This window comes from Hydra viridissima, unplaced genomic scaffold, assembly GCF_058129835.1.
Source record: "Hydra viridissima isolate aposymbiotic clone 2 unplaced genomic scaffold, HvirCarnegie_v1 scaffold_8, whole genome shotgun sequence".
NCBI lineage: Eukaryota > Metazoa > Cnidaria > Hydrozoa > Anthoathecata > Hydridae > Hydra > Hydra viridissima.
In genome coordinates this window covers 16,208,728-16,232,795 of record NW_028324307.1, presented here as the reverse complement: position 1 = coordinate 16,232,795, position 24,068 = coordinate 16,208,728, and the positions used below count along the sequence as shown (strand labels likewise).

At 26.6% G+C, this 24,068-nt stretch overlaps 1 protein-coding gene across 2 annotated transcripts; it reads right to left on the bottom strand.

The window, feature by feature from the left end:
* Nucleotides 1–983: 983 nt before the first annotated feature.
* On the bottom strand, nucleotides 984–23,213 carry LOC145194897 (uncharacterized). 2 transcript variants are annotated; one of them, XM_090095485.1, is made up of 17 exons: nucleotides 22,726–23,213; nucleotides 18,758–19,427; nucleotides 18,572–18,662; nucleotides 14,865–15,063; nucleotides 14,560–14,721; nucleotides 14,016–14,097; nucleotides 12,541–12,573; nucleotides 12,202–12,429; nucleotides 11,405–11,479; nucleotides 11,048–11,167; nucleotides 8,982–9,090; nucleotides 8,396–8,517; nucleotides 7,957–7,984; nucleotides 7,594–7,791; nucleotides 5,174–5,244; nucleotides 3,161–3,380; nucleotides 984–1,375 (listed from the first exon to the last, which is right to left on the bottom strand). In XM_090095485.1, exons 1-17 carry the CDS (start codon nucleotides 22,899–22,901, stop codon nucleotides 1,368–1,370), a joined length of 2,592 nt encoding a protein of 863 aa, XP_089951611.1. In that variant the 5' UTR covers nucleotides 22,902–23,213; the 3' UTR covers nucleotides 984–1,367. The 2 variants fall into 2 exon arrangements, with proteins under 2 accessions (XP_089951611.1, XP_089951612.1); XM_090095486.1 differs by lacking the exon at nucleotides 3,161–3,380.
* Nucleotides 23,214–24,068: the final 855 nt, after the last annotated feature.

Here is a 24,068-nt window from a genome sequence, read left to right as displayed (position 1 = left end):
CCGTGATGATAATCAAATGCCTTTTTCAATTGGTCTATGTGCTTTTTGTCCATTTTTTTTTGCCTTTGGACCGCTTCCTTTTTTTCGTTGATAGCCGAAATTATTGTCTACTCGTTCTAGAGCACGAAATATGGTCGCTTTCGATGATCCATCATCTAGAAAGTGTTTTACTGTGAAGATTTTTGGCTTTTCCAGATGCGAATTTCTAAATTGGCAAATGCGTTTTCTTAGGTCTTCTTGCAAACTTGTTTTATACGGAGCCATTTTGATTAATATTTTAAAACTATATTATAATTTTAATAGAGTTTTAAATTCCCTATAAATATACTATTTTATTTCAATTGCATGATTATGAATAGCATACATAAATTGATTTAAATTTTGTCTCATTTTTTAGTCATCAGGTGTTATAATTGGCCTTTAGTTAATAAACTTTAAACTTAATTTGATTTTACCTATTTTTAAAACTCTTTGTTTTAAAAATAGGTAAAATCAAAAATATCGTACCGAAATAATTTCGAAACGCAGATGCTTAGATGAAAGCCTAACGGTGAAAATGCATCGAAAATGTTTATTTTCATAATTAAAAATTTTTTATTTTAATAAAAAAATAATAGTACTACAAAATAAAACTAAGTAAAAAAGGGTTAAAAACTTCTAGTAACACAAAATCATAATATCCCCCCTTCTTGCGCAAACACGTCACGCGTGTACTTGGAATACTATTTTTTTAAAAAAAATAAAAATTACTGGCGAATCAGCCAACTCCAACAGAATATTTTTCAAAACTTTAAAATAATATTTGAACGCTTGAAAAAGTTATGGATTGTAATTTAATGGCTTAACCAACTAACCCACACAGCAAAGCGCAAAAGTTTAAATATTCTTTGTGTGCTATGTAAAAGACAAATCTAACTTATTTTCAATGAAACCCAGTGGTCAACAACAAGAATATTAAAAGAGAAAAAAAAAAAAACATTAAAAACTAAATCATGATTAATTTAGTAAAAGGTTCGTTACAAACTCGCATAGTTCGTCATTTAAACTAAGAAAGAAAAAGATAATTTTTCGATGCAAAGAAACTGAAAATTAACATATCACTTTCTAAATCAATAACTGAACATATGCTAGAACTTTATTTTAGCTAAATAAATCTCGGTTCATCGAAGTTTTATCGATATTTTTCGTCAATCCCAACCAAATTATCGGTGCGCTTACAATCCCGAATCTTCGGAGACCCGGGATTACTTTGTATTACATGTTGTTTATCTATAGTGGTATTAGAGGTTGGGCTGCCGGATTTACGGAACTTGGACGGCCATATTCCCAATATCGTGTGTCGGGGGAGAATACCTTCGTTTTCATTTTTATAATTCTACAAAAAAAATGATAATAATAATAATAATAATAATAATAATAATAATAATAATAATAATAATAATAATAATAATAATAATAATAATAATAATAATAACAACAACAAAAAATAAACTACGAAAGCATGTAAAAATGGAAACCGATTCACGACAATCAAATTAAACAAATAAAACAATTCTCAAGTTTCTGAAAAAAAAAAAAAAAAAAATCCTTGAATTTTTGCAACACGAATAAATTATGTTACAGTGGGTGCAAAAAGTATCTGACACAAAGGAAAAACTTTATTTAATTAAAGCCTATTCAACAAAATAACATAAACAAACACTATTCTAATGTAATTTTACATGGGAAATACAAATATCATATCAAAGCAATGGAATCCTCTTTCGAAGAACTGTCCTAACTGTATTCTTGCAAACATTTGTCCTAGATGATTGTAAGTTCTTTTGCAGTTCAGAGCGAGTCAGTCGAGGATTATTCTGTACTTTTCGAACTAAATTCCTAGCTGTATGGTCAGACATTTTTTGTAGGACGCCCTGAACGAGGCAGACTAGTCGAAAGATGGAAGGATTTCCACCTCCGAACAGTATCACCAACTGTCGAAATTGAGATATTTAAAACAGATGAAATTTTTCTATATCCCAAACCATCTCTGTGCAGCTAAATAACTTTTTCTAGTTGATTCAGACAATTTTGCAGTTTTAGGCATTGTTGAAGAGCGTGAAATTGAGGCCACCTTCCAATGAAGATGTCAGGTAATGAATGACTGTAGTTAGAAAGACTCGATGACGTTCTTTTGCATTCTAGAATGTTCCAATGTTTTCTGATTCTAGAATACTCCCTCGAACATAACGGATGACAAATTATTGGGGAATCAAATTCTTTTTTTACGATGTGTCAGATACTTTTTGAACCTTAACTTTTACAAAATTGCAATTATCAAGTCAACATTTAATGATATTGTTATCTTGATATGATATTTGTATTTCCCATGTAAAATTGCATTAGAATAGTGTTTGTTTATGTTATTTTGTTGAATAGGCTTTAACTAAATAAAGTTTTTCCTTTGTGTCAGATACTTTTTGCACCCACTGTATCTTAACAAAATGTTGTATCATCAAAAAAAAAAAGGGTCCTCCGTCAGCATTTTTTAAAATAATCCAATAAAAACTATTGATACGAAAATTAATGGATGCAATAGGTTAAAAACCATGATTTACCTGGATGATGGCAAAAATAAAATTAAGAACCCGAATTGTAGATTGTTTGTTTAGTTGGGGAGTCGATGTTATAAAACAAATACGTAGGAGTTTTTACGTAAACTCCTACGTATTTTACGAAACAAAATCGAAATCGATGCTGAAATTAAAACAAATTTTAAGAATTGAATATCCCAATTCTTAATTACGCGTGCGTAATTAAGAATTGTGATATTCAATTCTTTGATCAAAATTTGATCAAGGAGATATTTTCATAGTAAGATCTTTTTTATGTTTTCACAAAGTCATAGCGTTACGAAAGTGTAAGATTTATAACATCGACTGGTCGTAAAATTAAAACCCTGCAAACATTCGTTTTTAGCAAAAACCTGCGGGTTTTTATTTACATATTTTGATAGAAACGACGAAATATTAAAATATTTTGTCGGCAAAAAAGAAAATTTAATAAAGATCGTGTGCATTCCTAATTGTCTGGGCACAAGAGAGGATGGTACAAAACATTTTACATAAATTCGTATTACAGGACAACTGGTTAGTGGTTAGTCGAGTCAATTAGGTCTTACTCGTCGTCTTGCTGTATGAAGACAGAACTGGCATACTACGTCTATGTTCTTTTGGTTGCTTGTCCAATGAACGTCGAGGTAATGTAGATGACTTTCTATCGCTATTTGGTGAGACGACTGCTTCTTTTATTATATCTAGGAGGCCCGATCTAGGACGTTTGTTAGTTGGACTGGGAGATGGTACCTGAGCCGTAAACCGCGGAATAGTGTTGTCTTGAGTCTGCAGAACATAGATACGTAACGAATAATTTTTTCGATTTTTTAAATACCAAACAATCGAACTTATTAAAGAAAAATAAAGAGCTCAAAAAGCAAATTTTTTTTTAATATTAGAAATTTTTAACAAAAAATTAAATACAAGGGTAATTTGAAAAAGTCGCAACCTAACTATGAAGGGACATAATTCACATTAAAAAATTATTTTTTTTTTTTAATAAAGCCTCTTTGAACTTCCAGAGATGCTCCAGTGCTTATATGCCATCCATAAAACCATTTTCTTAGGGCTTCTCAAAATAGTGAACAGCTGTAATCATTTGATGAAAACCGCTAAGAATTAAGGAGTTACTTTAATTTTGGGAAAAAAATGGAAATCGAAAGAAGGTCAAATCTGAACCAATAGGCTTGATAGGGCAGCATGCAGTACTTCTGTTCAGCAAGTTTTACCATGATACAATACTTATATGGAGACGAGCATTATCCTGATAAAAGATGATTTCTTTTTTCTTTGACAAGCCTGCTCTTTTCTCATGAATTGATTCGCTAAATCGATCCAAAAGGTAAACATAATAGTCTCTCGTTCTATTTTATTACAACTCTAGCATTCCAAAAAAAAAGACCTAACTGAAGACCTAACTGAAGACCTGAACTGAAACATCGGATAAAAGTGATTTTTGCATTTTTGTAGTGGTGGCAGAGAGTATTCATAAGTACATTTTTGAAAGTTGTTTTGACTACTGAGTGTACTAATGAATCCAAGTCTCATTTGTAGTTAGATAAAGTCAGTTGTATTCCTCTTAAATTAAGCCTAAAAATCTTAGAAAATTTGAACTTGAATACGATTGAAATACCTTGAAGATAACTTTTTCACAAAAAGTCATTCATTTAGAATGTCATACTTACGTTTATCACATGAAAACCCTCAGCAGTTTCAGACATTTTTATTTTTTTTTATGATTCCATAAAAAGATATCATGCCATTTGTTAATGATTGTTTCTGTCATTGTAACTTTTGAACGTGCACTACATGAACCATCTTCTAAGCGATTGTACAGTCATGTCAAAATTCAGCTATAAATTTGGTTGTATATAAAGGTGCACTTTCACCCAGTGTATTTTCTCATTAAAGATTTCTTTTAATGTCAAGCCATTTTTAACAAAAAAAAATTTATCACCAAATGGTATTCAGCTTTATCCATTTCAACTACGGACAAAAAGACTTTATAAAAGTTGATGTCTGAACAAACTATTGAAAATAATTTAATGGCTGAGTAGAAAAAGGAGAATATTGCAAAATTATGAAAAATAAATTGAAATATGCTCATTTAATGAATTTGCTAATTTGTAGTTGAATGGCAAATTCATTAAATGAACGTAAAAAATATTTCATGAAAACTATATTTTTTGTATTTTTGAAATATTCTTTTCCAACACAGCTTAATTATGGACATCGAAATTTTTTATAAATTAGGTTCATAATGTATCACAAATACTTAAAAAGACTACTGTAACTTATTTTTTAGTTTGCAAATTTTTAAAATTACCCTTGTAAGTTAAAAAACGATTAGAAAACTAGTAATGCAATACTGTTGCTAGAGCCCTGTTAATGGAATTCAGCTAAGCTGCACATTGAAAATGATAATAAAAAATACAAATGTAAATAGTTAACTGTTATTTATAAACCATATTTACATGTAAGGAAAAATAAACTATAAATAAGCTGATGAAGAGATTATAATATTTAACTGAGAGATTACTTAACAAAAACTAAAAACAAAAAATGAAGTGAAAACTTACAGAAGTGGGAGCATTAAGTGAAGAGGCACTGTTGGCTCGCACCATATTACCTTGCTGCATCTCATCTTTAACTACAAAAGATAAAAATAAAAAAAAACAGAAAAAAAAAAATAGGGACATCATTCAAATTCTTCGAATTTGTAATTGAAGAAAGAAGACTTGATAGAGAATTTAATTCTTATATTTCTTAGAATGGTGGAAAAACTTTTGAATGTCAGTGAAAGTTTTTTAATCCTAAAAACATTTATTTCTCTTCTGACATTTATTCCTTCTCTTATGAGGACTTTTCTGGGCAAAATGATGTTTTATTGTCATTGTTAAAAATGTCTAAGGTGCAAATGGAAATACTCTAAAAATGTTAGAACCACTAAAACTTGAAGAACTGAATTTTAGTGTGACATTCAATCTCAAGTGTGACAATAAGGTATTTGGGCTTAGAAATTACTCTAGCAATAACTTAAAGTTGGAATGACAAGAAAACAGAATCTATAAACTCTTACTTTAACCGATGTGTATCAGATGGAAGAAGATGAATGAAACTTAGGAGTAAAATTTGTAAGTAAAGATATGCGGGTTTTTAAACAATGATTTTTCAAGAATTTTCCTTTCAATTTTCTGTTTTAGCAAGAAGCTTCTTTAACATTCCTGTGGTACCAGAAACACAAACTTAAAAACTTGAGAGAAATCTTGACAAAAAAAAAAAGAATAAAAATTTTCCAAAGTCTGGATTGATTGCACATAAAATTCCCGAGCACAATTTTCGAGCACAGTTTGGGTAAAACAGCAACCTTTAATTTGGTATTAGGAACAGATATTTCTAATAAAAGACTTAAAAAATTTATAGTGCAATTTTAAGCGTTATGGTCAAGACATGTAAAACATTGATTTAAAGGTTTTTATGGAAAATACACTGCAAACTGTTACAAACTTCCTTTTGCACTACATGCAGCTTGCTAATTTAGACAAAAAAACTAACAGTGTTGAAATGAAATTAACAATGCACATTTAAAATATGGACAAGAACTTATTTTATCACAATTAGAGTATCAGGTATACAATCACAGCTTTTACAAAATGCCTCTTGCAGGTATGCTGTATGCAGTCACCTGAGAGATTGTGCCAAGAGTAAATGGAACTAGACACCATACAACTTTAGAGCAGAGTTTGGTGTTGTTTCTGAGCAAGTCTTGGACCAAGTTTGCTGTGTGAAAGGATGCCTCATCCTATCCTAAGACAAATTTTTCATTATTAATAAAAGGGGTTTGTATCTATAGTACAACATGAGATTGAAGAAATTTCTCTAGATACTCTTTAGAACCCATCCCAGTGCCTAATTACAGAAACACAGGGGGTATTTTAAGGCCATTTGAAGCAATCAAACCAAAAACCTGGCTAGGGAGTTGTCTGACTTATTGTTTAAATGTCATTTTCAAGTTAGAAATGTACCTGTTTGTTCTGCTATTATGGACTTGGTCAAAGGTGAAATATTTCTCATATGAGATGACTGGAGTTTTTTTTCTTGAGAATCCTAAGAATCTTCTTACACTTTTGAAACCTCTGTTCCTTCAGATGAAAAGTAGTTAAAAAAAAATTAACTTCTCTAGCTTAAGATTTAGCTCCAATAAAATTTTTGACAACCCTTTTGACAGTCTTTTATGGCACATTCATGTCACTGGCCATTGCCTTCATGGTCTTGATGAGGTTTATCTTGATACAGGCTTTAACCCTCACCATTATGGTAGCAACTGGAAACAACATCAAATTTATATTAAGATTTCTTGTTGCGACACAATATCATTCAGAAAAAGTGGCTTTAAATTGTCTTTACAAAAATTCACTTTTAAGGATTCATTGTTTTAAGAAAAAGTTTAAATGATGAATTGAATACGTTAAACTTGTTAAGTTTAAACTAGTTTAACTCGTTTAACTAGTTTAAGTTACTGTTTATCAAAAATTTTGGTATTTTTGTGATACTAAATGCTGAGCTTTGAAAAATAATTGCCACTCCACAAGTTTGCAATGTAGGAAAGCAATCTTTGAAAGCAATGTAAACCAAGGGTAAACTATTAAAGAACCATCATCAATAGAAAAAAGTATAGAAAAAAGCTGTAATCTGCAGTAGTCAAGTTTAATTTCAACGATTAATAGTAACATGGCATGGTAAAGGCAAGTTAGTATTAATTGTTGAAATTAAAAAGGTATATATATATCATGAACTTTTTTCTTTAAAAATTTTTTAAATCTTTTAAAGTTCAGTAACATTTTAAAGTTTTGTTATACATCACCTGTAAAAAAATGACAATTCTTTAAAAATGTTTTGAACAAAATAATGTGTTCAACACTTATTTCAGATTTGTCTAAAAACATAAACATGTCAACTAATGCATAGGAACATTTTACACTTCTGTAATAATACATACCAGGAGGAGCATTAATATCGTTCATTGAAGAAAACACAGCAGCCTTTTCGTCAATCTTTGTCAAACGTAGGTCAGTCAAGCTGCTTGTTTCAATGCTCTCCTTTCCTTTGCCCTTAATACTTTTGTCGAGCACAAGTGACATTGTGCGATCTTCTTTATGCATGTTGTGCCAACTTAACTGCTTCACCTTGCTCAGAGCTAAAAATAAAAAAGTTTAATATTGCAGATTCAGAGGAAAACTTATGAAACTTATAGTAACTTGAAAAAATAGCATCTATTATCAAATTTGTTTACACTTATTTTAAATATAATCCAACATAAAAACCATTTAAAATGTGTATTATCAACATGTGACAGCCTTACCAATTCGTATATTTTCAATACCAGTTGTCTGGAAGAAAAATAGATAAACAATAGAAAAACATTAAATGCCACAACAATTATTTAAGCTTTTCTTAATACTTTCTAATTTTCAAAGAAACAATACATTTCTTCAATACATCTTTTCAAAGAAAAAAGATAAAACAAATTACATAAATTTTAACTACATAACTCAACAAACTCAACAAATATCATTTTTAACTATATATTTGTATAGCTAAACATACTATTAATTTAAATATAAATTTCAACTGAGATCCTTGCTAAAGACATGATTTTTCTTTTACTTCATTGATTTATATATGATTGAGACATATATCAAAATGATGCATCAAAGATGATTAACAAACAAAAATACTCCATTATTATAGGATTGTAAAGAGCACAGAAAAAGAGAGAAAAATTAGTAGTAATAAAAAACCTCTCTTATATATTCATCAAGCTCTTCTACAAATGAACACCTTGTTTTCTCGTCTTTTGTGTTAAATGAAGCTATAGCCTTGTTGTCAAACTTCCCCAATAATAAAACACCATACTTATAATCTGAAAAAAGAGCAAAGAAGGTGAAATGTGTCATCTTTAGTTGTAAAAGCTATTACACATTTATAGCTAAATGTTACACATGTCATCACATGTCAACTATTACTACAAATTACTTAGACGTAAATAATTATCTCATGCATTAAAAATTCAAAAGGTAAAATATTCTAAAAAATTTCTCTTCAGAATCAAAACTTCCTGCACAAGCCTAAACTCAAATAAATTTGAAGTTATCTTCTACTTTTCTTTTTAAGGACTGTTTTTGTAAATCAAACAAAAAAACTTCAATTTATGTTAATGTAATATCAGCAATCATCTACCACACCATCAGTCAATGCACCAATCTATTTGGAAATTAGAATGGTGTTTTGACTGATGGTAGGGTTGATGATTGAAGGAATATAACAGTGACAAACTAAAATTATTGAAAAACAAGAAAATATTAGAACAATTAGAAAAATACTAACTCTCATTGGAGAACTCAGCTACTCGCTTATCAAGTAAAGAGAAAGATGCTTTACAACTAAAAACGTGGCCACTTCCATGAATACCAGTCTTACCACGTGGTTTTGCAAGCTAAATTAACAAAAACTGGAGAATTTAGGTTTAAAGATTGTAGTAATCTAGATTCAATAATCATGTTGAAACTAGCAAGTTAATTGTACCATAAACAATTAAAGTACTTGACAGTAAAAACAAAGAAAGTATTCAATATCAATTTATATATTATATTATGTATATCATCATAATAATTAAATTTTAAGTTTTTAAAAATCTTGAAGACAAAATTATAAAAACTTTTAAACATGTTACCTTTTCACTCATTTAAGAGTTTTTTTGAAATTTTGTTCAAGATTTTCATGATTTACTGTTTTAAGGCAAAACACAAAACTTCTAAAACCATCTGTTTTTTTCAGTATTACACCATATTTGAATAAAGATATGAAAAGATAACTGGCAATTAAAATATTATGAAAAAAGTAAAATGGGAGTTTAAACTAGCTGAAGGATTTTGAGTTAAACAAATGCAACAAACTGACGATTGAACTTTAGAGCCTCAGAGAGGTAGCCTACAAGTAACTTAGCAACTAAGGTAAAACACTTCAAACTGAAGAGAAAAGTATGAGCTAAAAAAAAGCATTTTAAACTGAAGAGAAAAGTAGTGCATTATTGAAGTAATCATGAGATAGAAGATTACTTTAAGGTAATTCAAAAATTAATTCAAAAAATTTCAATTCTGACGAATTTATTTTCTTTTAACAAGCATTCTCAAACAAAAAAACTTGCACTTAAAAGTGAAGATTGCTTCTGAAATTTAACTGTTGGGACAAAATGTTCATGTTTTAATAAGAAATCATTGAAACATTGATGTTTATTTTGTAGTTATCACTCTTGAAAAACAAAAATTAGAAACTTAAATTCAAGTGATTCAAAGAAATTGACAGAATTCATCTGATTTTTATAAGGAAAAAAAAAATTCATACTTCTCTATAGATAGCAGCTGAACTAAATTTTCTCCCACAAACAACCACATCAAAAGCTATGACCAATGGGTCAAGGTTTTGTAAGAAATTTAAAAGTATTAAATATAAATCATTGTTGCAAGTAAACTAACTCAAAAAGTTTAAAAAAGACTTGTTAATTTCACAATTGATGAGCATCTTGACACAGGAGGAGTTTTATTTTGAAGGCTAAAAGTATTATGGAAGTGACTCAATCCATCCAGTGTTACAAGTGACACGCTGAAGAATATAATAATAAAGATTACAAGAAAGTTAATACGGCATTAGTATTATAAAACTTGCCTTTGTAACAGTTAAAATTTTTCGAAAATTACCATTCTACAAAAATATCTTTGTAATTATAAAAGAAAAGCACAAATTCATAATTTTTTAGACAACAACAAAATCGATTAATAAATTTAGCTTTTAACTTTTAATTTAACTTTTAATTTTAAATTTTTTTTTATGAAACACAAGAAAGCTTGTGTGAATACATTTGTATGTCAAACATCACTTCAGGAAGATGATGCTATAAAACAAACACATATTTAGGGAATGATGTGCTTGTCTCACAACATCATCTTCCTGAAGAGATGTATAACTTGATTTGAATGTGTAACATTCAAATTAAAAATTTTAAATGTCTTGTAAGCATTTCATTCCTATAATTATATTTTTATTACACTTTTTATATATTGTAGAATATTTCTATCATATCAAATTATTTTAATAATTAAAAAAAAATTGGAAAAGATGTAAAAGGTTTTTCACAAAAAAGGTTGTTTCAAAATAAGAAGGAAAAGGAGTTTACTGGACTTGTAATATTTAACATTTATTTTCATTAAACAACTTTATCCACTTGAACTTATTTATATTAAACTAATCCAAATAAATTGACACTTACAGAAAATTTTTTCATATAACTTATAATTGAAAATGTGGAATCATTTTTAACTTCTCTTCAAGGTTTTATATTAAGATTTCTATGTAAACAAGCTAGTTTTATTATAATGAAGTTAAAAAAAACTTACTAGTAATAAATCATTGAACAAAAATGCAAGTCTGTTGTGTTGTTTGTCTTTCCGGCTAGGATCATAAACTTGTTCTATTTGGAAAAGCTTTATGAACTGACGATGACAAGCTGCAATATTCTACACATAATTAAAATGAACTTATTGTGAAAAAATGCTGTAAACCTTGTCACATACACAAAGTAAAATTTCTTTATTTTCTAAACTTTTCTTAAATCTACTTGAATATAATAAAGTTTTTTAAAAAAGAAAAAGTGGCTAGTAGGATTTTATGGCATTTAAACTCAAAAGATTACATTTCAATACTGAATTATTACAACATTCAGGAGAACCTCATTATTTATAAAGAAAACCTACTGGGACTTTGCCAATAAAACTATTCTCAATTTGACGCAACTGTGTAGTATGGTCAGCACCTGTTGCAAACTCATTCTAAAAAATCAAAATAATAATAATAATAATAGTAATAATAATAATAATAATAATAATAATAATAATAATAATAATAATAATAATAATAATAATAATAATAATAACAATAATAACAATAATAATAATAATAATAATAATAATAATAATAATAATAATAATAATAATAATAATAATAATAATAATAATAATAATAATAAAATAAAAATACTAATAATAATAATAGTAATAATAATAATAACAATAGTAATAATAACAATAATAATAATAATAATAATAATAATAATAATAATAATAATAATAATAATAATAATAATAATAATAATAATAATAATAATAATAATAATAATAATAATAATAAATAATAATAATAATAATAATAAATAATAATAATAATAATAATAATAATAAAAATACTAATAATAATAGTAATAATAATAATAACAATAGTAATAATAACAATAGTAATAACAATAGTAATAATAATAATAATAACAATAATAATAATAATAATATTAATAATAATAATAATAATAATATTAATAATAATAATAATAATAATAATAATAATAATAATAATAATAATAATAATAATAATAATAATAATAATAATAATAATAATAATAACAATAATAATAATAATAATAATGATAATAATAAAAACAATAATAACAAATAAATAAGTAAATAAATAAATGCAAATAATAATGTTTAATAAAGAAAACCTTTTGTATCCTCAGGTACATTTCCTTCAGCATTTCTTGATTCAAATCATTTCCCTTATCTGTTCCTCGTAAATTTTTTAAAAAGTCATTCATTGTCATTCGTTGCTTTACATTTTGATTATGAAGATCAGTGTTGAGCATGGCAAGAGCAAAAGAAAGCAGTAAAATAGTATCAGCATTGTCAGAAATATAACCAGGATTACATTCCACATACCGCTCTGAAAAAACCTAAAATCCGCAAGACTTCATTGAAATTTTATTTATAATTAATTTATTTACTTTAATCATCTTTAACTTATATATAACAATTATTGGTATCAAACTCTTGAGATCACATACCTGTAAAAACTTTTCAACAGTTTGAGCTTCTCCCTAAAGGAAATATATAAATATTAGGAAATATTAGTAACACTCTTTTTATTTGTGCACAAAATAATTAATATTCAAGATGAATTGTTATGCATGCATGCACACACAGATATATATATATATATATATATATATATATATATATATATATATATATATATATATATATATATATATATATATATATATATATAAATCTGGATGTGTATGGGTAATAAATCTGTGTGTGTTTGTATGCCTGTGTGTATCTGTGTGCGTGCGTGTATAGATCCATATTGCTTGGAAATTCTGTTACACACAATGCTATCAAATTCTTATCTCTTTTTAATCTTGTTTTGAACCTATTGCAGGTAGAACACACAACCAGTTTTTTATTTTATGCTTTGGGCAAACAAGATTGGCTCCAAATGATAGATTTTAGTTTAGTTCACTAGGTAGCATATATCCCCATATGAAAAAATCTAGTAGGCTAAGATAAATCAAAGATAATAGCCAGTTTTTGGAGCAATAAAAACCTTAAAATTTTCTTCCATCCAGGTCACAGTATATTTTGCCTTATGAACAGGTATAGAGCCCTGCAAAAAGCAATACTCTTCCTGATACATTTTTTTCATATTTGATTGCAGGTGGCCTGTCAAAATGTCCCATATACTTGTATGCATTCATCTTAGTCTGTTTCTGCAAAAATAACAGATCTCAGGGAGAAATGGCATCCTATTTTGAAAACTCAATTTGTAATCTTTTCTTTATGGTACAATTAATAAACATCTGAGTTTTATTTTACTTTTTTGCAATAAAACATAGCTTTGTAAATAAACTATAAAATCTCCAATTGAATTTAGGCCTAAAATAGTTTAATACTATTAAAACAATTCCCTAGTTTTAATGGCTAAACAACAAGAGCCAGTGCATTTGGTTCATTGGGAATAGTTTTTATTAGGAATCAACCACCTTTAATGATAATATATCCAATGCTTCTCCATAAAAACGCTGCATTTTTTAAAAGTAAAAGTAACTATTTCTCACTTGTTTTAATGACAAATTTGGATATTATTAGTCCATATTTAAACTTTACGCTTAGCTTCAAGTGTTGAACAAGCAAAGTTTCAAAATTGTTATTCAGAAAGTTCAACTAAAATTATTCTTCTGACAAAATTTAAATAAACTTTGTAAATCAGCTGATAAAACACACAAAAAGTGCAAACCTTATTTTTAACATTAATTTCCAGACACATTGTAAATATACACAACCAAAAATATAACCCAACAAAAAAAATTTAGTCTCAATTCTAGATTAAAAACTTTTTCTCAAAAGAGTGTGCCATTCTTGTTAAAAGCTTCACAATTTAAAGCTATATAATTTACAAGATGCCATTTAGACTTATGTTTTTCAGTTAAATGAATTAAGACTAAAAATACTAAGTTATTAGAAAACCTAAACTTACAGTTAATTTAAAGTAGGATTGAAACTGACGCAGAGCTTCGTCCACTGCTTTGCCCACATAATCAAATGATTTTGCAAATTCACTTAATATCATAAAGAATATAATTTCAAAAATATATCAAGAGAAAAATTCAGATTAATGTAATACAATTTTTACGTTCAAGTTTAAAATTTAAGAAAGCTTCTCCAAACAAATAACTCTCAGAACAACTTTCAGTTTCTTAACTGTAAATTGTAATGTTTAGATATGCAGCGGTTATGTTCATCAGAGTAGCAACACATTTTACACCACATTTTTAAAGAACATGTTGTTTAAAAAGAGTCTTTTTTTTTTTTAATTTATATAAAATAATGTAAATTTATCTAAGGTTGTGTAAATTATGAATTAATGCCAAACTTTGTTTGTAGAAAATTTGTCTAAAAGTTGTTATCAACAGGAAAACAAAAAAAGAAAGTGTTAGTAGCAAAAAAAAAAAATAATGATTTCTTTAATTGATTTCATTAATTTGATATTAAAAAAAAATTATTACCAAAAATTTACTTACTAAAGTACTTTCATGTTAAAACCATTACGCAAATTGCCAAAATATTCAGAGATCTTTTGCTTTGAAATCATTGTTTCCCTTCTAAAAAACTCAGCAATACTTTTTTCATCACCCTCCATATGACCATTGTCAATTAGATACTGAATTCCTACTTCTGGCTTCCTAAAAAAAAAAGTTCATATTTACTGATTGAAACTTACAACTTCCTTGTGTTCTAATCAAATCAACTGTGTTGTATTTAAGCAGTTAATCAGCAACTAATTTAAAACAGGTTTAAAAGTAACCAGACAGGTTTTAAAACTAACCAGTTAAACAGGTTAACTCCAATTCGAAATTGGCGTTTATGCATAGACTTGTCAACTGTCGGCTGAAACTTTTCAGGTAAAGATAAACTATCTGAATTGGTTAAGTCAACATCACTACCATCATAAATCTTGTCGACTAGGAAGGTTGAACCATCCTCTAAATCTACAAACTTGTCTTTAATTTCTGCAATTGTAGATTCTAAGTGACAGTAAATTAAGAAGTTGAAAATTTTTATGTAAAATTGTGATTTAACATTATTTCTAAGATTTAACTAATTTTAAACAAAGTATTTTTAAATGTAAAAAGCCTTCTTTTTAATTCTTCACAAATTATTTGAATTTTTTTAAATGTATTTACAGACTACGGTAGAAAAAAACCCAACCACACTTGTGGTATTAATAGCTATTTTTAAAGGTGGATTGCGATTGTTTTGATTTTGAACAAACTTTATTGGGCTAAGAGAACCATGGGTAAAAACGCAAATTACAAGCTGTTTTTCCACATAAACCAACCCATGATTTTGAAATATAATTATGTTTTACAAAAAAAATTATATTTTTTAAAAAAGACTCAATTACCTAAGTACAATTTCAAGATCAATTGGGCTATTTGTTAGACTTTAGTTCTATCTATATATCAGTAAAGCATATGTAGTATATGAGTATATATATAAAGTATATCAGTATATGAGTAAAGAAAGATTTCTTGCAAGAACCTCAAAAAACATTTCTGGAAAATTCTAAAGAACTGATTGTTGATATTAAGAAGGAAAGGAAAAGGTCCAAAAGAATCTTTTTGATTCTACACAGTTTTTTTTGATTCTGTAACTTTTGTAGTTGTACTGTGCACAACTGCAAAAGTTTCGGAAGACATGTATTTTATTTAACAAATCAAGTAAAGTTTATGTTAGTTGATGAATATTGAAAGGTTGCACAGACCATTTGAATCTGATACAGATTAAACAGTGATAACTATATAGATTTTTTTTATTTGATGTTTTTACTAACAATGAAACATTATGTTATAGTTAATTATGTAATTGCAAAATGCATAATACATAAGGCATATGCTTTATGTATTAAAAATTACAAATTTTACAATGCATTAATGTATTCTTATTAGTGCACTAATAGTTAGTTATTAAAAAGTTTGAATGTTAATGAAGATGCAGATGTTGAGGAATAATCACCTAATTGGTGAGAGAAAAAGAAGATTTGGTGCATTTAAATGTTGTTGAAAGATCACTGAATGACATTGTCATACCCAAGGAGATGAAATGCAATAGTTCATTTTATTGATGGTTCTTTATGTCTGTTAAGAGTGCCTGCTAAATCACAACAAAGCAGAAGTTTAGTGTTTAAAGACCTTTGTCGATACCTGAGATTTTAAAGACCTCTGTTGATACCTAAGAATTTAAAGACTTGAGATTTGAATGACTACTAGTGAAATGAGGATCAGCATTTGGTTATTTTGAAAAATAACAAATGGGTGAATTTTTTTTTTCCTTTGTTATGGGTCCTAAAAGTTGTGGGTAGTTATCAATAGTAATACAATCAAATATGAGAATAACTGTGATTAAGGGGTCCCAAAATGAAGCCTTTTTCTCAGAATCATTTTAAAAAATTTTGGAGGAGCTCAAAATAATATTTTTTCTAGTTAAAGTAGTGCAAACAGTTGTCTAATGCACTAAGTTATTAAAATAAAATTTTTTTATTACATTTTAGTTTTAGTGTGCTTGACTGTCTGATAAATTAATGTGCTCTTATACAAAAGACAAAACTAGCTGTTAAAATACAAAAAATACATAAAAATAATATTTTTTGATGCTTTTCTATATATTTAGTTTAATTGATAAAACACCAGCTTCAAGTATTATATCTGTTTAAATGAAAAAATTTTACATCTGGAAAAATCTGGTATACCAACCATTACCTTGAACAGTTTTCTTATCAAACTATCCAAACTGGTAGATGTTGCACAGAGACTTTTAAAAAATTTAATTAAAAAAGAATGTCAGCCACATACAGAAGCTCTACAGTCTTTTGAGGAAGTGCTTGATATATGCCCTTGCAAATGTTTTGATAACAAAAACAGAGATTGTAAAAAAAGTCAATGAAATGTTAAAGTTCCATTATTAGAATGAAACCCTCAACACCAAACCTCAACTCTATGGAATTTTTTTTTAAATTCACATGCTAGGTGCTATAAAACTTTTAAGACTTTTTATTGAACGAGTGACAACTTCAAACTTTTGAGTTTACATAAAAGGATTTTAAAGACCAAGGTTTGTTGACTTTCTAGATATGTATGTTTGTTGCTTTTCAAGTGAGTTTGATACTTCTTTTCAACTACAACAATCATTTTGTCAATTTTTACATGAAATAAAAAAAACAACAATTAAATATTAAATTAAAAAAAATCTCCCATATTGCTAACAAAGGCTAATACAACCTTTTTAAAAGAAAAATACACTCTTTGGATTATTTTAAAAAGAAAATCTAACAAATAGTCCACTTGCTTGATTGTCACACTGTACACTCCATCATAGTTTGAGATTAAAAAGAAATTGCAATGCTTTAGTGGTTCACAAAATTTTCATTTTATGGTCCAATGTTGTAAAAATAAAAGACCAAACTTTTAAAAATGTGGCTAATCTGCTCTTCTAAGAAATCCATACATTTGCCACCCAGAGATATTTTAATAAATGCAATTTCTGACAAAAACAATGAAATTAGAAAGCAGGCAGCTGAAATTTTAATTGCTGCAAGAAAGAAGTTTTCTTTAAATTTAGACACAATCAGATCATTTAACTATCCCAACAAATTAAATTTTCTAGTTGATAAGTAGACAATTGATACATATATATACCACATATGTCTTATTTAATAAAATTTCACAATTTAATGTCTTTCATGTGTCTAGTAAATTGGTGTGTGGAATGTTATCACACAGAATTGGAGAGTAGGAAATTTAAAAAAATTATTTTTTTTTTATGATATGTTAAACTAGTAAATATTTCTAAGACTAATTTCAAAGCATTTCAAAAAAAATATACAACCATTTCAATTTTTACTATATTTCAAAATTGTAAATATTTTTTAGATTAATTTTAATATATTTAAAAAATATATATAAAATCACAAATCTATGAAGTAATATTTGGTGTATTAGATATTGTTAAATAAAGAAAATGTTCATGTAGATCCAAGATGTGATTCCAATTTTAAGTTTTGATACAGCTGGATCATTTCTTTTTCTTGGTGGGACCAATGGAGTTATTTACTATGTTGGTAAGATTTCCTGTGTTTATTTACTGAAGTCATTTATTAAATTTTATTTTTAATCAGTTGCAAATTTAGTTGCTGCACCATTGATATGTCTTATTTAATAAAATTTCACAATTTAATGTCTTTCATGTGTCTAGTATTTAAAATACATATAAATGAGGTAACTTGTGTTGTTTCTTAAAAAGAAAGCTGGGAAATTTTAAAAGTATGTTTTTTGGAGGGAAGTAACAACTTTTAGGATCCATTACAAAACCTTATTCTAAAAAAAATTTGTTTGTCATCCCACCCTGATATACATACATACATACATACATACATACATACATACATACATACATACATACATACATACATACATACATACATACATACATACATACATACATACATACATACACTGGAAATTATAAAAAAGGAACCTTCAATAATATCATATTCATGAGAAGAGTCTGTGCACTTCAAATCATAGTGAGCACTTGTATTCTTCAGCCTGACATAATCAGGTTCATCCTAAAAGATAAATAGTTTCATAATTTTTTTTATCATTTCAACTAAAAAACAATTTAAATGGTTTGTGGAAAAAAATAAAAGACAAAAAACCTTACCTTTCCTTCTACTGAAGTAATTTCTGCTTCTTCATAAATAGTTTCATTGCCTTGAATATCTGTGAACTTATCTACTGCAACAATTTCACCTAAATTATCAGATAGGTCATAGTTTGAAACATCAATAGTATCACTCGAAGGAGCCTCTGAATCAGATGAAGAAGCGCTTAACCTAGTATCTACTGGGCAAGTTTCATTGTCATCAACAATCATTACAGGGTTTTCTGGACCATAAAAGACTAATGAAGATTGTTTTAATTTTTTAAAATAGCTTCCAGGAGCTCTGGTTAAGGAATTTTTTCTATCAGAAAATGCTCTCATTCTCTTAAAGCTTCTATGCATAATCCATCGCCGATAGTGATGCTGAATCACTCGGGCAGCTTTGTTTGCTTGTTCCTTGCCTCCATATTTATTCTCTAAACACTCAATAGCTTTTTCTCGAAGATCTGAAGAAAGCTGGTAAATATTTGGATTGTCAGAGCGACGATGACTTCGCCTAGAGGCTGAGCGTACTACTTTAGGTGAAGGGAAACTAGCATTCTCTTTTTTTAACGCTTGCTCACCTGTATCTCTTGGTACACTCACTATGTCATATAAAGTACTTTCTCCATGTGAGGCTACTGTTGTATTAACCATATTAGAACTACCTGATACTTCTGAAGCTACCATACTAAAACACAGAAGAAAAAAAAACCTCACTGTAAATAATATTTTTGGTAGGTTTACAACACTGCATGTTGCACCTTTATAACATCTTTAGCAGTTATGCAATTGTCTGCATAAAAAAAAACCTTTAAAGCAATTTAAATGAAAGAGCCACATTTATACAAGACGCTATTAGATAAGCAGTTTCTTATTGCCATGGAAAAACTCCAAAAAAATCATGTAAATGCCATTATGTTTACTTATTTATAGTGATAACAAAGACATAATGACATAAAATTTAAATTAAAAGAAATTGATTTAGTAAACCTGAAATCCTTTCAATATATGCAAACAAGAATCTGATAAATAATTTAAATAATTACAAAAATTAAAGTTTACAAATCACTCATTGGGAAAAATGCTCAGAACTACTTTATTAACTTAATACTTCGTAAAATTATTAGCTAAAAAAAAAATAAAATTTCAAAAACATAAAGTTGGTACCAACACGAATAACAGTTATTTGTTAAAGTATTAGAGATTAACCCAAAAAAAGTTTCCTTTATTAACACACATTTTAAAAAAAGTTTCTTTTATTAACCCACATTTTAAAAAAAGTTTCTAGTGGGCTCAACCAAACACTTGAACTAGGAGTTACTATTAATAAACCTAATATTCAGAAGAAAAAAGTTGATTTTTTTGCAGACATAACTACATGCTACTGCACATTTGGATATAAAAAATAGCTTGTTTATTCAATAGATTTAAAAAACAACACTTAAATAACTTATACTATTTATATAATGACAATAAAAAATAACTTTCACTAAAACCCAAATCATTTAGTGTTAAGCAAACAAAAAAATCTTAAGCAAACAAAAAAAAACCCTTAAAAGTAAAACAACAACTTTAACACATGGTTTATAGAGTTTCAAACAAAGTTCACTAAAATTTTCAGTCAAAATTCATAAAAACACTACACAAGAATTTTAAATCAATTTATAAAATTTAAAAAAAAAGCTTGTTATCAAACTGCTGAACAAGTTAAATAAGTGTAAAATAATAATAAAATAAAAAGTTTAATTAAAAATACCCTAAAATTATTCAAATAAAAACTTTGAAAATAGCTGGTTTATCTGGCATTGTAATGATTTCCTTTTTTAAAAAAATCTTTGAAGATTAAATTATCACAAAATTTTTACTCTATGTAATCTGCTCACATAATCAGAGAAGAGTTTAACTTAAAGGAACATGAATTTTTAAATGAAATCTTTTTTTTTTCTTTTTTCTTTTTAATTCTTGAAAACAAAATACAAAATGATTAAACACAAAATAAAGTAAAAAATTTACAGAATCTTTGAAAGTTTCAACAAATTTTATTGTAAGAACTTCTTATGTGGTTTCATTAAAGGTTTTTTGGTTAAATCATTTAATCAATACAGATGGTTTAACATGGAACTCCTTTATATAGGCAAACTAATAATATTTTAAATTAAATTCAGTTATTTTTTAAATTAAGATTAAATAATAAGATTAATGATAAATAAAGTATAAATAAAGTAAAAATAAAATCATTCTTAAATTTGAGATTAAAAGTAGTTGCATTTTTTGTTTCAAGTTTAAAAAAGTATATTTTTGGCTGTTTACTGTAAAATCAGAAACATCTTAAAATTTTTTAATAACAATATGGTAATTCAAATACACACACATTTTATTGAGAAAAATTTCTAAAATTTAGAAAAGAAGTATCAATTATTAAATATATTTTATTATTAAACATGTAATATTACTAGGATTACTAACATAAATTGAAAGTTATAATAACAAATAAAACAAGATTTTTTTTTTACCAATCTTTTTTATATATATCCTATCATGTCTTTCATACTCTTTTTTTTTTGACATGAAATACACATAACTTCTATTTTAAAATCTTTACAAAGTCATTCTTACTTCCAAAAGCATTTTATAGCTTATTAAACAATAATATTAAGTGATTTCAACATTAATCAGCTATAGTGATGCAGATAACTTTATGAAAATAACAATACTATCAAAGTACAAAACAAAAAAATCTGTAAAAAACTTTAACCTCTAAAGTTTTATCAGCAATAGAAGTCATAGAAAATTAAAAATAGTTTCAAATACTGTGTATGCACATCAGTATATAAGTATATATGTATAAATGTATGTATATATGTATGTATGTATGTATGTATGTATGTATGTATGTATGTATGTATGTATGTATGTATGTATGTATGTATGTATGTATGTATGTATGTATGTATGTATGTACATATTTGTAATTATCTATTATTATTACTATTATTATTATTATCATTATTATCATTATTATTATTATTATTATTAATATTAATATTATTATTATTATTATTATTATTATTATTATTATTATTATTATTATTATTATTATTATTATTATTATTATTATTATTATTATTATTATTATTATTATTATTATTACTATTATTATTATTATTATTATTATTACTATTATTATTATTATTATTATTATTATTATTACTATTATTATTATTATTATTATTATTATTATTATTATTATTATTATTATTATTATTATTATTATTATTATTATTATTATTATTATTATTATTATTATTATTATATTATTATTATTATTATTACTATTATTATCATTATCATCATCATTATCATTATTATCATCATCATTATCATTATTATCATCATTATTACTATCATTAATTTGACTAAATAATTAGCTAGGTTTATTTAAAGTTACCTAAAGTTTCATGCAATAGCAATTATCAGATGTTACGACATCTGATGAGCGCTATTGCGTGAAACTAATGTTAAATAAACGTAGCTAATTATTTAGGTTGTATTATTATAATAATAATATATTCACTTTAACTATGCTGTATTGAGCACTCTTACTAGGAATATTAACGTAATTTCTACAATACTATATATATATATATATATATATATATATATATATATATATATATATATATATATATATATATATATATATATATATATATATATATACTGATTTGCAACAACTGAAAACACTTATTTTGTGATTAACTTTTGTTTAAAGAAGATTTTTGCCATAGAATGTTTAATTAACTTTTTACAAATAAAAAAAAAAAAAAAAATGAATACATAACTTTGTATGTATGTATGTATGTATGTATGTATGTATGTATGTATGTATGTATGTATGTATGTATGTATGTATGTATGTATGTATGTATGTATGTATGTATGTATGTAAGTTATATAAGTAAATCTGTAAGAAGTAATGTAATTACCATTTACATGTGGAACTTTGTTTCCAAAATTGAACCTCTTCTTTCAATGCTTCACACTCCTTATGAAGCAAACTTACTTCTTTTGTTAAAGATTCTATTTTTTCGTTTCTGTGAACAATAAAATTCTGTAGTTGGTGAATTAATTTCAGCGCATCTGATATAGATAATTCCGCCATTTGAAAAGTTTAGTAAAACGCCCTCCGTCTTTTGATAGCAACTTATAAACAGGTAATCGAAGATTTTATAGAAAAATTTGCTTTACAACATTACGTTTTTTTAAGTCGAACCTAACACTAGAAAATGCATATCGAATCTTAACTAAAACAAATATTATTAGTATAAATTACAAGCATTCTCGGTCGTTGGTCTTGAATTTTAAACTCCATTATGTTGACATTAATATCCAATCCTAGAGCATAAAAGAAAATGCATGCTCCGCATATATTTTGCAAGATTTTTCAAAACTTACGGCGGCAAATAGTCCGATCAAAATCAGCTTTTCTAACCAAGTTGTCTTTTAAGGAAAGTTAAATTCGACCCTGTTTTTGATAATTAAGAAAAAAATTTATAGTCAGCAGATAGGGGAACCTGTTGTACCTTTGACCACGTTGTACCTTTAGTCACTCTGTCATATTGGCCGACTATTATCATTTTGCAAAAAATTGAAGTGCCGTTTGAAATATTAGTCCATGACGACTCTTTTTACCTTAAAATATCATGGTTGGGGAAGATTGTGTTGATCCACAAGAAATTATTAGTTTTAGCTCTTAAAAAGTAAATATTTATGTTTATCTTATTTTAATAACAAAACTGTCATAAATAGTTGTTTGGCTAATGTATGATATTACTTACATTAAACAACATCTTTTTTTTATTATGGAAAAGTTTAAATAATTATTTCTAACCCTAAATGGGGTTTGAGATGATAATTGTTGAAGAAACCCATCTCGTGTACCTTTGACCAGCGTAGGACGTTGTACCTTTGACTGGTTTGTACTGCGCTTTAATTTTTTGCGAACTTAAAGAGGACACTTTTATGAAATTTTTCATCAAATTTATCAGACACCTGTGCTCTTGCATGTAAAAATCAGCGAAAAGCGTACTATTACTTTCTTGCTGGTATTTTGAAAGTTTTAAATATAATATAAGTGATAAAATAATATTACCAAATTACATTTTTATATATTTCTATATCTTATGCATTGTTTTAATTAATTTATTGATAAATAAGAGTAAATTTTACACTTGACACACAATCCATTATTGGAATGTATATTTTTATGTACTTATAATGCTTGATAATCAGTTTTAATAATTAAGTTAGTTGGCAGCTGTAGCAGCTT

Bases quoted from the DNA above. Each gene is read 5' to 3' on its own strand.
- LOC145194897 (XM_090095485.1), bottom strand. From the start codon at position 22,901: ATGGCGGAATTATCTATATCAGATGCGCTGAAATTAATTCACCAACTA. The intron at 19,428-22,725 runs GTAATTACATTA...TCTGTGTTTTAG, and splicing joins CAAAGTTCCACATGTAAATG to TATGGTAGCTTCAGAAGTAT. The intron at 11,480-12,201 runs GTTTTCTTTATT...TTGATTTTTTAG, and splicing joins TGTACCTGAGGATACAAAAG to AATGAGTTTGCAACAGGTGC.